The sequence below is a fragment of the Anolis carolinensis genome, chromosome 1 (assembly GCF_035594765.1).
Source record: "Anolis carolinensis isolate JA03-04 chromosome 1, rAnoCar3.1.pri, whole genome shotgun sequence".
Taxonomy (NCBI): Eukaryota; Metazoa; Chordata; class Lepidosauria; order Squamata; family Dactyloidae; genus Anolis; species Anolis carolinensis.
The window spans coordinates 327,120,383-327,132,616 of NC_085841.1; the positions used below are offsets into that span (position 1 = coordinate 327,120,383).

General features: G+C 45.3%; 1 protein-coding gene across 1 annotated transcript in view; it reads left to right on the forward strand.

Moving 5' to 3' along the window:
• The first annotated feature begins 5,420 nt into the window (after positions 1-5,420).
• The window catches only part of pax9 (paired box 9), a 51,759-nt gene continuing 44,945 nt past the window's right edge, over positions 5,421-12,234 (forward strand). Inside the window, exons 1-2 of the mRNA XM_062968295.1 lie at positions 5,421-5,604; positions 7,484-8,143. Of these exons, the coding sequence (XP_062824365.1) occupies positions 5,601-5,604; positions 7,484-8,143 (664 nt within the window). The 5' untranslated portion in view covers positions 5,421-5,600. The remainder of the gene's footprint in view (positions 5,605-7,483; positions 8,144-12,234) is intronic.

The window sequence follows — 12,234 nt, forward strand, 5'->3', positions numbered from 1 at the left end:
ATTAATTGCAAAAATACAACTCTCGGGATTCCATAGCATTGAGCCATGCCAGTTCAAGTGATGTTAAACTGCATTCATTTTAAGGTGTGGATATACCCCAGGTTTAGTCCATATGAAGCCTGAAGATCAATGAGTCAAGTAGGTCAGATTGTAAGGATGGGAAAGGGTGTCCAGACAGATCCCAGAGGATTTTCGCGTTATGAGTTCCTCAGATTTACTATGAAGTACCTAAGGTTTGACGAATGCGTCTGTTTCTAATTTCAAGCCATTTGGAAATATACTTTGTGTGCCTTTCCATGTTCCGTCTGAGATCCTTATGATGAACTCAGTCCGATCCTATGTAGCTCGCATGAAAGCCATTGCTTTCAGCGGGGCTTATTCCTAAATAACGGTCCCAATCCCTAATCTCCAAAAACTCCTGGAGGGTATGCCATGACTCCAGTTGCTTCCCGTAAAATGGATCGTGGTCTTGGGAAGAGGTTTTTATTCAAATCCACAGAGATGATGTAAACATCACGAGGACAGAGGAGGTGCCGTGAATTCGGGGGAAACTGGCCTTCACGGCGTCGTGGGTCAGAGGACTTCGCGCCCCAGTGAATCCCGCCGGAGATTAGGAGCACGCCCTTGGCCGAAGAAAGCCCTGAGGATTAGAGGCAATGCGGCGGGATCCACCTCCAACTATTGACACTGAACATTTAGGGGGGGGGGGATCTGAACGTCAAAACCCGACTCAGGATTGACGGGCCAGTGCCTTTGATAGACAAACATCATTAGGTCGAGAGGGAACAGTAGCAACTGCCGGACAATTTCTCTACCAACCGAATTCTGGAGCCATTATTCAAGGAATTCTAAGAGGCTTTTTATTTTTACTTCATCATCATAATCATACTTTTTTTTCTTAATCAGATGGATTCAGCATGATAGGCGATATGAGAGAAGGAGAAGGGACAAAGGTAGAAGGAGGAGAAAAATAATGAGAAGGAAGCCTCAATTTTAGTTCTTCTTCACATCGAGCTGAGATTGAGAAGGAAAATAAATGTTAATTTATTGTTTACTGTAAACGGAAGCATTCCGGAGATGAAGTCATGAGTTCCACAAACTTCGTCATCGGTCTTTATCTTTTATTCTCAAAACAAGAAAGTTACAGACTTGCTGTGAGTTTTCTGGGCTGTATAGCCATGTTCCAGAAGCATTCTTTCCTGACGTTTTGCCCACATCTATGGCAGGCGTCCTCAGAGTCTTGGAAACTAGGCAAGTGGGGTTTATATATCTGTGGAATGATGTCCAGAGTGGGAGAAAGAAATCTTGTCTGTCTGAGGCAAGTCTGAATGTTGAAATTGATCACGGTAATTAGCATTAAATAGCCAGGCAGCTTCAAAGCCTGGACATCTCCTGACTGAGGGAATCCTTCGTTGGGAGGTGTTAACTGGCCCTGATTGTTTCTTGTCTGGAATTCCCCTTTCTTGTGAGTGTTGTTTATTTACTGTCCTGACTTAAAAGTTGTTTTTTTTACTACTGGTAGCCAGATTTTGTTCATTTTCATGGTTTCCTCTTTTCTGTTGAAATTGTCCACATGCTTGTGGATTTCAATGTCTTCTCTGTGTAGTCTGACAAGGTGGGTGTTAGGATTCCCTCAGGTAGGAAGCAGCCAGGCTTTGAAGTTGCCAGGCTATTCAATGCTAATCATGCTGGCCAATTACAACATTCACACTTGCCTCGGGCAGTCAAGAGTTCTTTCTCCCACCCTGGACCTTCCACAGATATATAAACCTCACTTGCCTAGTTTTGAATAGACCTCACAACCTCTGAGGATGGTTGCCATAGATGCAGGCGAAACGTCAGGAGAGAATGCTTCTGGCACGTGGCCATACAGCCCGGAAAACTCACAGCAACCCAGTGATTCCGGTCATGAAAACCTTCGAGACCCCACCTCTGAGTGTTCGCCAGGAAAGGCTTACATTTTTGGGTTTTTTTTTTCAATGTTCAAGAGATGGTATTTAACATCCGGCTCCCAAAGAGTGCATCTACATCATAAGATTAATGCAGTTTGACACTGCTTGAACTGCCACAGCTTAATGCTATAGAATATTACACAGTCGTTGATGTTGAAGAGAAACAGATTAATAATAATAATAATAATTTGGAAACAATAGTCATTGATAAAATTACGATCTGCCAACTGCAAAAGGCCACCCTACTGGGATCTGCGCGCATCATCTGAAAATACATCACACAGTCCTAGACACTTGGGAAGTGTTCGACTTGTGATTTTGTGATACGAAATCCAGCATATCTATCTTGTTTGCTGTGACATAACAATAAATAATAATAATAATAATAATAATAATAATAATAATGGGAAGAGATGGTTTCTGATCCACATCCTCAATCTCTGGACTGCCTCGTACCTGAAGCTGTGCGCGCCGGATCACGGAAAGAAATGCCTGAGATCCTTGACCTTAGAAGCCCATATTGACACGAACCAGTCATTCTTTCCCACACGAAGCAAAGCTTTGCCTGGAGACAGCTTCGTCCCGCGAACACACACAAAAGCCTGCTCGCTTTTGCCTCCAGTCGAAGTAGTTTCTTTCGCCGTAGGGTTTCTCTTCGGGATCCTCAGGCATTTCTGGTTCTGCGGCTCAGTCCTAGTCCCAACGATGACTCCCTGCCTTCTTCTTCCTTCGAAAGGACCTTCTCAGGAGCCTTCCTTCTCCGCAGGCCGAAGCCAAAGCAGCTCGGCCAGCAACGCGAACCCGCTTTTCTCCCTCGAGCGTGTCTTGGCGGACGAGCTCGCCTTGGCAGGGAAGCCGAGAGACCTCTTTCCGAGGTTTGCCGGGAATGTATCTGCTCGTTAACATACTATTGCGGAGGAAGAGATGGAGAAAGGGTTCCAAACACTGGAGCTGAACTTTCCCAGGGGCTGCGCTTCTGGCCAAATCCTAGAAACCCCTCTTCAGAAGCGTGACTCATGGCCCCATCTACACTGACCGTTGAATGCAGCCTCAAACTGCAACAAAAGACCGCCGCAAGAAGCCCTTAAGTTGCATCAACGCTCCATGGTTTGTGTCATGGCCATTCAAACCCGGTTCCAGGATTTCCTATGTTAACATTTGCAGAGAGAAACCACTTTCAAGGTGCACCTACAGCAGGCACGGGCACACTTGGTCTCTCCGGGTGTTTTGGACTTCAACTCCCACCATTCCTAACAGTCTCAGGCCCCTTCCTTTTCCCCCTCAGCCACTTAAGCTGAATGGTGGGAGTTGAAGTCCAAAACACACGGAGAGACCAAATTTGCCCATGTCTGACCTACAGAGTAGAATGAACAGTCATGTCGGGGGAGTCGGTCTTTCAAAGCAAGCCATGTTTGAAGAAAAAGCAGCATTCGTTGATGGAAAGAGGCACAGAGAGAGAACGGGTGTGTGCGTTTGTCTGTGCCTGTCTTTCTTTCTGTCTCTCCATCTCAGGGCCTAAATCCCTTAAATCCCTTACCATCTGATCTTGGTAGCTAAACTGGATAAACCTCGACGACTTCTTGGATGGGTGACCACTAACGAATACCAGGTGGTGGAAGCTATTTTTCAGAGGAAGGAACTTTCAAAATCACCTTTGAGTGTCCAAGCATGTGGACAATTTCAACAGAAAGGAGGAAACCATAAAAATGAACAAAATCTGGCTACCAGTATTTTAAAAACTTTAAAATCAAGACAGTAAATAAAGTACAACACTCTGAAAATAAGGGAATTCCAGGCAGAAAACAATCAGGGCCAGCTAACACCTCCCAACAAAGGATTCCCCAAGGTAGGCGTTAGTCAGGCTTTGAAGTTGTAGGGCTTTTCAATGCGAATCAAGGTGATTAAGACCAACACTGACACTTGCCTCCGACAGACAAGAGTTTTTTCTCCCACCCTGGACAATCCACAGATATATAAACCTCCCACTATTTACAATAAAAATAATTTTTTAAAAAAAGATATATAAACCTTCCTTGTCTAATTTCCAACATACCCCACAGCTTCTGAGGATGCCTGCCATAGATGTGGGCGAAACGTCAGGAGAGAATGCTTCTGGAACATGGTCATATAGCCCGGAAAACTCACAGCAACGCAAACTTGAAAGCACCTTTCACAAGCATACCTATCACATACACAGACAGATGTTAGCTCGCACATTTTAAACAGGTACACAAGCATACCCACAGGACAACATACATCCTAAAAGAGAACTGCTTACTTAAAACATTAAAGAATTGTTTTTACTATACAGCTCAGAGGGCCAGATTGAATACCCGCCCCACCACAAACTTCCTAATATTTTTCACGTGGATTCATTCGTTCGTCTGTTCAGAGATTTTGAGAATCAACTCAGTCTGGCTCAACACCACCACCAACAACAACAACAACTTTATTTATATCCTGCCACCATCTCCCAGAGGGACTCGGGGTGGCTCACAGAATACTCAAAGTGTGACATACAAAATACACGTGCAAAACAAAACATAAGACAATAAACAGACAAACATCATAAATTCACAGTAACCTCTGGTAAAAACAATAAAATACAGCAATTGCTGTAGGGATCATGGGTTTGATGTGGCATCAGCCCTTTTGTCAGAGAACTCGAAAGACCTTGTAAAACTACAACTCTTGGAATCCTATTTCATTTTTTCCGTGTCAGGAGTGACTTGATAAACTGCAAGTCGCTTCTTGTGTGACAGAATTGGTCGTCTGCAAGGACGTTTACCAGGGGACGCCCGGATGTTTGATGTTTTACCATCCTTTTGGGAGGCTTCTCTCATGTCCCCATATCATTGAGTCATGGTGGTTAAAGTGGTGTTAAAATGCATTAGTTCTACAGTGCGGATGTGCCCCAAATGACATCTGTGGAGGGTTGACTGCGGGTAGTGGAGCCAGAGTTTAAAGGACAGGCTGGCTCTTCACTGTGAATTCATACACTTTAACTATGCCTCAATGCTATGGAATCATGGAGTTTGTAATTCGGTTTGGCAGAAAAAGTTTGCCTTGTCAAACTACAACTCCCATGATTCCATAGCATTGAGCTATAGCAGTTTAAATGGTGTCAAACTCCATTAATTCTGCATTGCAGATGCGCCCACAGGTTTTTCTGAGGACACTGGAGGCTTGGGTAGGGGGACCTTTCCCAGCCCCTCCCCCAAAGGGGCCACTTGCCACTGGGGCCCCCGATCTCAGCCATTATGTGAAGGAGGAGGGTCCAGGTGCCAACTCCTCCTGCCCTCCTCCCACAGAAATGTACGGAAGACTCTTCCAGGGCTCCCACGTCCGTCAAAATCCTTCCCCCAATCAGGAGCCGCCTACCTCCGTGGTCCCGCCCTCCTTGAGGACGGCGCTGCCCTGATTGACAACCCGGGAGGCCCCGCCCAGCCCAGCCCCACGTTGCTGCGCGATTGAAATGCAGACCCTCTTCTTGCTCGGGCGGCTGCCTCGGGAAAGGGACTGCCGCGGGCTCCGTCGCCCTGAACCCGTGGCCAGGACGCGGAGGCAGGCCGGGCCTTCCTGCCCAGCGCGGATCGAGGCCGGGATTCGGCCGGAGCGCCCAGGAGCAGCCGGGTCCCGAATCCAGCTATGGGTGAGTCCGGCGGGGAGGGCGAAACTGACAGACAGACAGACAGGGCCGGCCAACCAAGCGGCTTCTGCTCTTTGCTGGCTTGGTTGGCGACCGCAGGGCTGGGCCGCCTGCAAAAGGGCGACTCGGGGAGAGAGGCGAGTGGCGCTGGAGTTGGCCCACTCGCCTCCGAGCGTCCGCTTTCCCTTTCCGTCCCGGAGTGGGACTTCCTTAGTACTTCACAAGAGTCCTAGCCACGTCCAGTTTCGTCCAGACGTTTCCAGTTGAGTCCCAATCTCCAGGAAAGGAGGGGAGAGGAGGAGGCGTAGGAGACGGCGATCCTAAGCACAAGAAGGAAGAAGGGGTGGTGGCCGAGGAAGGCGAAGCCAGCATCCCCGCTGTAGAACGGATGAAGTTGGGCCCCGCTTTAACTGCCACGGCTCAGTGCTATGGGATCCTGGGAGTTGTCGCTTTACAACAGGCGTGGGCAAACTTCGGCCCTCCAGTAGGCTGTTAGGAATTGTGGGAGTTGAAGTCCAAAACGCCTGGAGGGCCGAAGTTTGCCTATGCCTGCTTTACAAGGTCTTTAGCCTTCTCTGCCTGTGATTCCATAGCATTGACCCACGATAGTTACAGTGGGGTCAAACTGCATGCATTCTGCAGTAGAGATGCAACCAAAGCCAGTCCGCGTTTTAGGGAACGTTTTTTAAGCCTCGCGACCTGAAACCGGACTTTCCCGAAGCCTGGTTTTCTGCAATAGTCGTCACAGTCCCTTTGGTTTCGACGCTTCTTCTCTGGCGATTTCTAAGCGCAGTTCGGGAAGGCCTTTAACCGAAAGCAAAAGCGGCCCAGTCCCATTAAATTCAACGAGACTTACTGTATTATTGCCTTATCATACTAAGCATGAATCCACTTTCAACCCGGTTTTCTGCCTCCTGCAGAATCCTGAGGTTTGTAGTTTGGTGAGGCCCAGGACCTGTCGGGCGGAACTGTTTAAAGCCCTCTCCCTAAAGTGGTTTTAAAGTGGCTTTAAAGTGGATAGTCGAAGGATAGATCAGACCCTCACAGATCAGGCTTTGGTGGATGCCACAATTAAACTGAGTTTAAACTCGGACAGAAGGCCTTGGTTTCGCGTCCAGAAGTGAGTGATTTGCCACCTAGTCCGAAACACGTTTCACTCTTAATGCTTCCTTACACTAGAACATGAATCCACTTTAATCGGGTTTCTGCCTCCTGTAGTTTGGTGAGGCCCAGGACCTAAGCCCTTTGAAGTCCCCTCCCTAAAGTGGATTTAAAGTGGATCCAAGCTCTGGTGTGATGAGGTCCTTAACTGCATGAAATGGGGAGGATTTTAAAATTGGTCTTCTTACAGGACATACTGTTTTGATTCTCCTGCATTGGATGCTGCAGAGATGGGCTTCGGTATGAACCACGAAGGGACTGTCATGCAGCTTTTCCCAGTGCTATATACACTAGTTTAGTTTCCAGGTCAGATCTGCACAGAATAAATCTACGAGCAATGAAACAGGCGCAGACTATTTTGCTCTTTTGGGGCGAGCAATTTGAGAAAGTCCAGAAGTCCCTCCAACCGTTTCAGGTCGAGAATGTCACTTTGTGCATTCCAGGAAGCCTCCTCGTGGATTCAAGAGTTGCAATCCCCAAAAGGATAGGCCTTGGAGGAGGCATGGGCAAACTGGGGCCCTCCAGGTGTTTTGGACTCCAACTGCCACCATTCCTAACAGCCTCAGGCCCCTTCCTGAGGCTGTTAGGAATGGTGGCAGTTGGAGTCCAAAACACTTGGAGGGCCCCAGTTTGCCCATGCCTGCCTTAGAGGCGCCTTGAGTGCCCGTCCTCTTTTCCTCCAGTTCTGAGGCTTCTCCTTGTTTGCCTCCCTTCCTTGCAGAGCCGGCCTTCGGGGAGGTGAACCAGCTGGGCGGCGTCTTCGTCAACGGGCGCCCTCTGCCCAACGCCATCCGGCTCCGGATCGTGGAGCTGGCCCAGCTGGGCATCCGGCCCTGCGACATCAGTCGCCAGCTGCGGGTCTCGCACGGCTGCGTGAGCAAGATCCTGGCCCGCTACAACGAGACGGGCTCCATCCTGCCGGGGGCCATCGGGGGCAGCAAGCCCCGCGTCACCACCCCGACGGTGGTCAAGCACATCCGGACCTACAAGCAGCGCGACCCGGGCATCTTCGCCTGGGAGATCCGCGACCGCCTCCTGGCCGACGGCGTGTGCGACAAGTACAACGTGCCCTCGGTGAGCTCCATCAGCCGCATCCTGCGCAACAAGATCGGCAACCTGGCGCAGCAGGGCGCCCACCACTTCGAGGCCTACAAGCAGCACCACCATCACCACCACCACCACCACCCCCAGGCCGCCCCGCAGACCGCCCTGCCCTACAACCCGCTCTACTCCTACCCCAGCCCCATCGCCGCCTCGGGCGCCAAGGGGCACACCCCGCCCGGAGTGCCCACCCTCCACAGCGCCGTCCACCTGCCCCGCACCTGGCCCTCCTCCCACTCCGTCACCGACATCTTGGGCATCAGGTCCATCACGGATCAAGGTAAGAGCCTCTGAAGATCCCTAGGCCCCCAAATCAAGCCTACATCCCCACCTACAAGCGCCCTTTAATGTCGTTCGCTGTGAAGATAACGACAAGGGGAATCCTGGGACCTGTTTGAGGCCCCGATGAGGACTTGCTTTCGTGGGAATGGCATTAAATGACCCGTGGAGATGGAGCCTAGACTCCAGAATGAATGCAGTTTGATAACGAAACTTAACTGCAGACGTGATGAAAGTTTGAACAGCTATGTGTTGTACTTACGGAGCAAAAGTTATGTAAAGATTCAAGTAAATTTTATAGGCAAGAAAGAGTGCATCTACTTTGCATAGTTCACGCCACTTTAACTGGGATGGAATCCTGGGAGTTGCAGTTTGATAAGGCATTGGCATTATTGAGTAGTTAAAGACTTTGAGAAACTATTATTTGAGAACACAGGAATGCTGGACCACTCTTAACAACCACTATGTGAGACTACACAGAGAAGCCACTAAAATCCAAAAGCATGAGGACAATTTAAATAACAAGGAGGAAACCATGAAAATGAATAAAATCTGGCTACCAGTATTTTTAAAGATTCTAAAATCAGGGTAGGAAATAAAGAACAATACTCTGAAAACAGGGGAATTCCAGACAGGAAACTATCAGGGCCAGCTAAAAATTCCCAACCAAGTATTCCCCCAGGCAGGAATCAACCAGGCCTTCAAGCTGTAAGGCTTTTCAATGCTAATCAAGGTGATTAATTGCAGCATTCACACTTGCCTCCAACAGACAAGAGTTTTTTCTTCCACCCTGGACCTTCCAGTGCATCCCCAATGTAGAATTAATGCCGGTTGACTCCACTTTAACTGCCATGACCCAATGTTGTGGAATCCTGAGAATTGTATTGCAAGGCCTTTAGCCTTCTCTGCCAAAAAGTACTGATGCCTCACCAAACTACAATGTACCTGGCCTATAACATTTACTTGGCTTGGTTTACAATGTAAACTTGAACAGAATCCCTACAACACTTTGTTCCACAAACCATGCAGAGTTTTAACATATCTGCAGTTAGTTTCAGTATAATATTTTTGTTGTTGTGTACTTTCAAGTCCTTTCAGGCCAATACTTGCTCAGAGAGTGTTTGCTCTTGCTTTCCTTTGAGGCAGAGAAAGTGTGACTGGTCCAAGCCCATCCAGTGAGTTTCCATGGCTGAGTGGAGATTTGAACCCTAGTCTCTAGCTGAAGTTCAATACTCAAATGCCTACACCACCCAGGCCATCCATTGTTCTTTTGTGCATAATAAGGTCCCTTTCCTGCTTCAGAAATAGGCACTATTTTAGGCGTTGGTTCTCATTCGGTGTGCATACATATGCCTTCAAGTTTCCTGTCAATTTATGGCAACCCTATCCATTTCATAGGGTTTTCTTATGCAAGGTATACTCAGAAGTGACTTTGCCAATTTCTTCCTCTAAAAAGTAGCTTACAGTACCTGGTATTCGTTGTTTACCTCCCCTCCAAGTGCTAAACAGGGTTGACATTGCTTAGTTTCTAAGAGCAACCTTCCAAATTAATCTCTGGCAGCATTTTTCAAGGATTAATATATTGTCTGATGAAGAGATCTGGAAGTCTCGAAAGCTTACTCACAATTTCATATATAGTTTTATCATACCAGGGTTTTGGAATATTTTTTCCTTTGAGTTAGGAAGACTTTACTGTCTTTTGTCTTCTAAACAGTCTGCATCTTAGACAGTAGCAACTTAAACAAAGAGAAGATTAGTTTTTAAAACATCCTGGAGGAGAAAACACATAGCATTAGTTTTTTCAAAGAAATAACATTATCTTATTTTTAAAACATATAATATTACTTTATATTATGTTGCTCCACTGGAAAAAATACCCGCCTTAACATCTGATATTCCTAATAATAATAATAATAATCTTTAGAGTTTGAAACATAATATACAATTTATAGCCATCTATATAAAATGTATCTCCTCTGAGTCCTCTTGGGGAGGTAGGGCGGGTTATAAATAAAGCATTGTTATTATTATTATAGGTGCAAATGTATAATATCTTAGATTAATGAGTTAGGTAATATTAAATATATGAAAACTATGTAACAAACTATATATGCATGAACTATAAAACGTAATGGGACTTACCTTCTAAGCAAATATAGGCATTTGCTATTATTTGGTTTCAGTAAATCAATATATATACTTCATAAACTTAAACATATGCATTTAAATGTATTGAAACCAAAGTACAGCATATGCCTGTGCAATGGCTTGCTCTTGAATACATGATAGGGTTGCAGACCCAGATCCAAATGAACACAGAACCCAGTCTTCTAAAATCAAAGGCCCAACACACTCACCTTTAACAGGAAACAAAGAGTATTAAACGTCCTTATACAGTTTTCTAATTTAACACGCATAGGGTCGGGCTGTCGATAGATTTAAACAATGCCTGGTCTTCTAGGTTGATTTATCTGCAAACTATAGGGCTTTGACACCTTTTAGATTGTAACTATAGTTGCTAATATTACATGGCATTATACTATCTGTGGAGATAAGGCCAGCTTTCCACATATATGTAATTGGTTTAACTCTACCCTTACATGTTATTGGTATATAACATAATAGGCTTGATGTCCATAATAATATTGTCTAACGATGGTAATGATATACATCTCCTCTCCATAGCAGAGTGCTAAAACTATAAAGAATTCTGTGTGACCTTTAGTGATGTGGCATTTTAAGATTCAGACTAGAACTGATTTTGCCAGACGCATGAAATGACACCCCCGTTGGGAAGGGCACTTGCTTAAATATAATCCCTAATCCCTCCTTCAGTAGACGCGCGGAATCCATTGAATTTCCATGAGTGTTGACTAACCAAATTCCTGTTGATTCAACAGGTCTCTGTTTGGGATTATTGGTTTTAGCCCATTATATTTTTCCATGATACTACTAGATAGAGCATAATATTAAATGTATGTAACATATTTAACCCCCACCTCCTCTCCTTTCCCAAAATGTGAGCAGGTATATTGACTTTTTCTGCCCGGCCTTTGTGCCTGTTGTTTGCTCTCAAGTCAGGGATTTCGCAGGAAAGGCATCTCCTTGAAATTGCAGGCAAATCCACCTCCAGTTCTCGCAATCAGGCCAAATTTGCTCAGACAGGAAGTTCAAATGTCACCTAATTGCTTTCGTTCTTCTGCTTCACTTTGTTTTCCTCCAAAGCGGTGGTCCAGAAAGCTGAAACGACTGATGTTTAACTAGCATTTAGCCTCTTCCGCAAGGCTCCTGGGTTCACTTTTCCCTCGCCCTGCTCCAAGATTCAAAACTCCACATTATTTTTTTTAAGTAAACGGCCCTGATAGTAGGCTCGAATTAAACAAATTACATCTAATGTCTAGCTAAAATTAGATACACTCAGATTATTATTTTTTTCAAAAAATAGGTTGGTTGTTGTGGGGTTGAAAGTCAGAAAAAATGTGAGCGAAATGGAGGCAGAAACGCAGGCAGAACCGCTCTGAATCCCCTCTGGGAGAGAGGGCGGTCTATAAAGAAAATATTTATTATTATATTATGAAATATCTGAAGTTTCTCCGCTCTGCTACTCCCTCCGATTTGCCTAACGCGGTAAATAATGATAATGAGACGATTATTATTAATAATAATGGTTATTGATAATAATATATATATTACTGTTATTATCAATTATTAATTTTATTTTTATGATTACTGACAGTTTAAAATCGAAGGCAGTGTATGTGTTTACAGTGTATGTCTGTAGATATTGATGGGATTATTATTATTATTATTGATGTAGGTATTGGTGGGATTATTATTATTGATATAGGCATGGGTGGGATTATTATTATTATTGATGTAGGTATTGGTGGGATTATTATTATTGATATAGGCATGGGTGGGATTATTATTATTATTGATTTGTTATTGATGGGATTATTATTATTATTGATTAGGTATTGGTGGGATTATTGTTACAATTATTGATGTAGGTGTTGATGAGATAATTATTATTGATCTGTGTTATACCCTGTCTTGAAGACAGACGGGTAATGACAATAATTAATAATAATT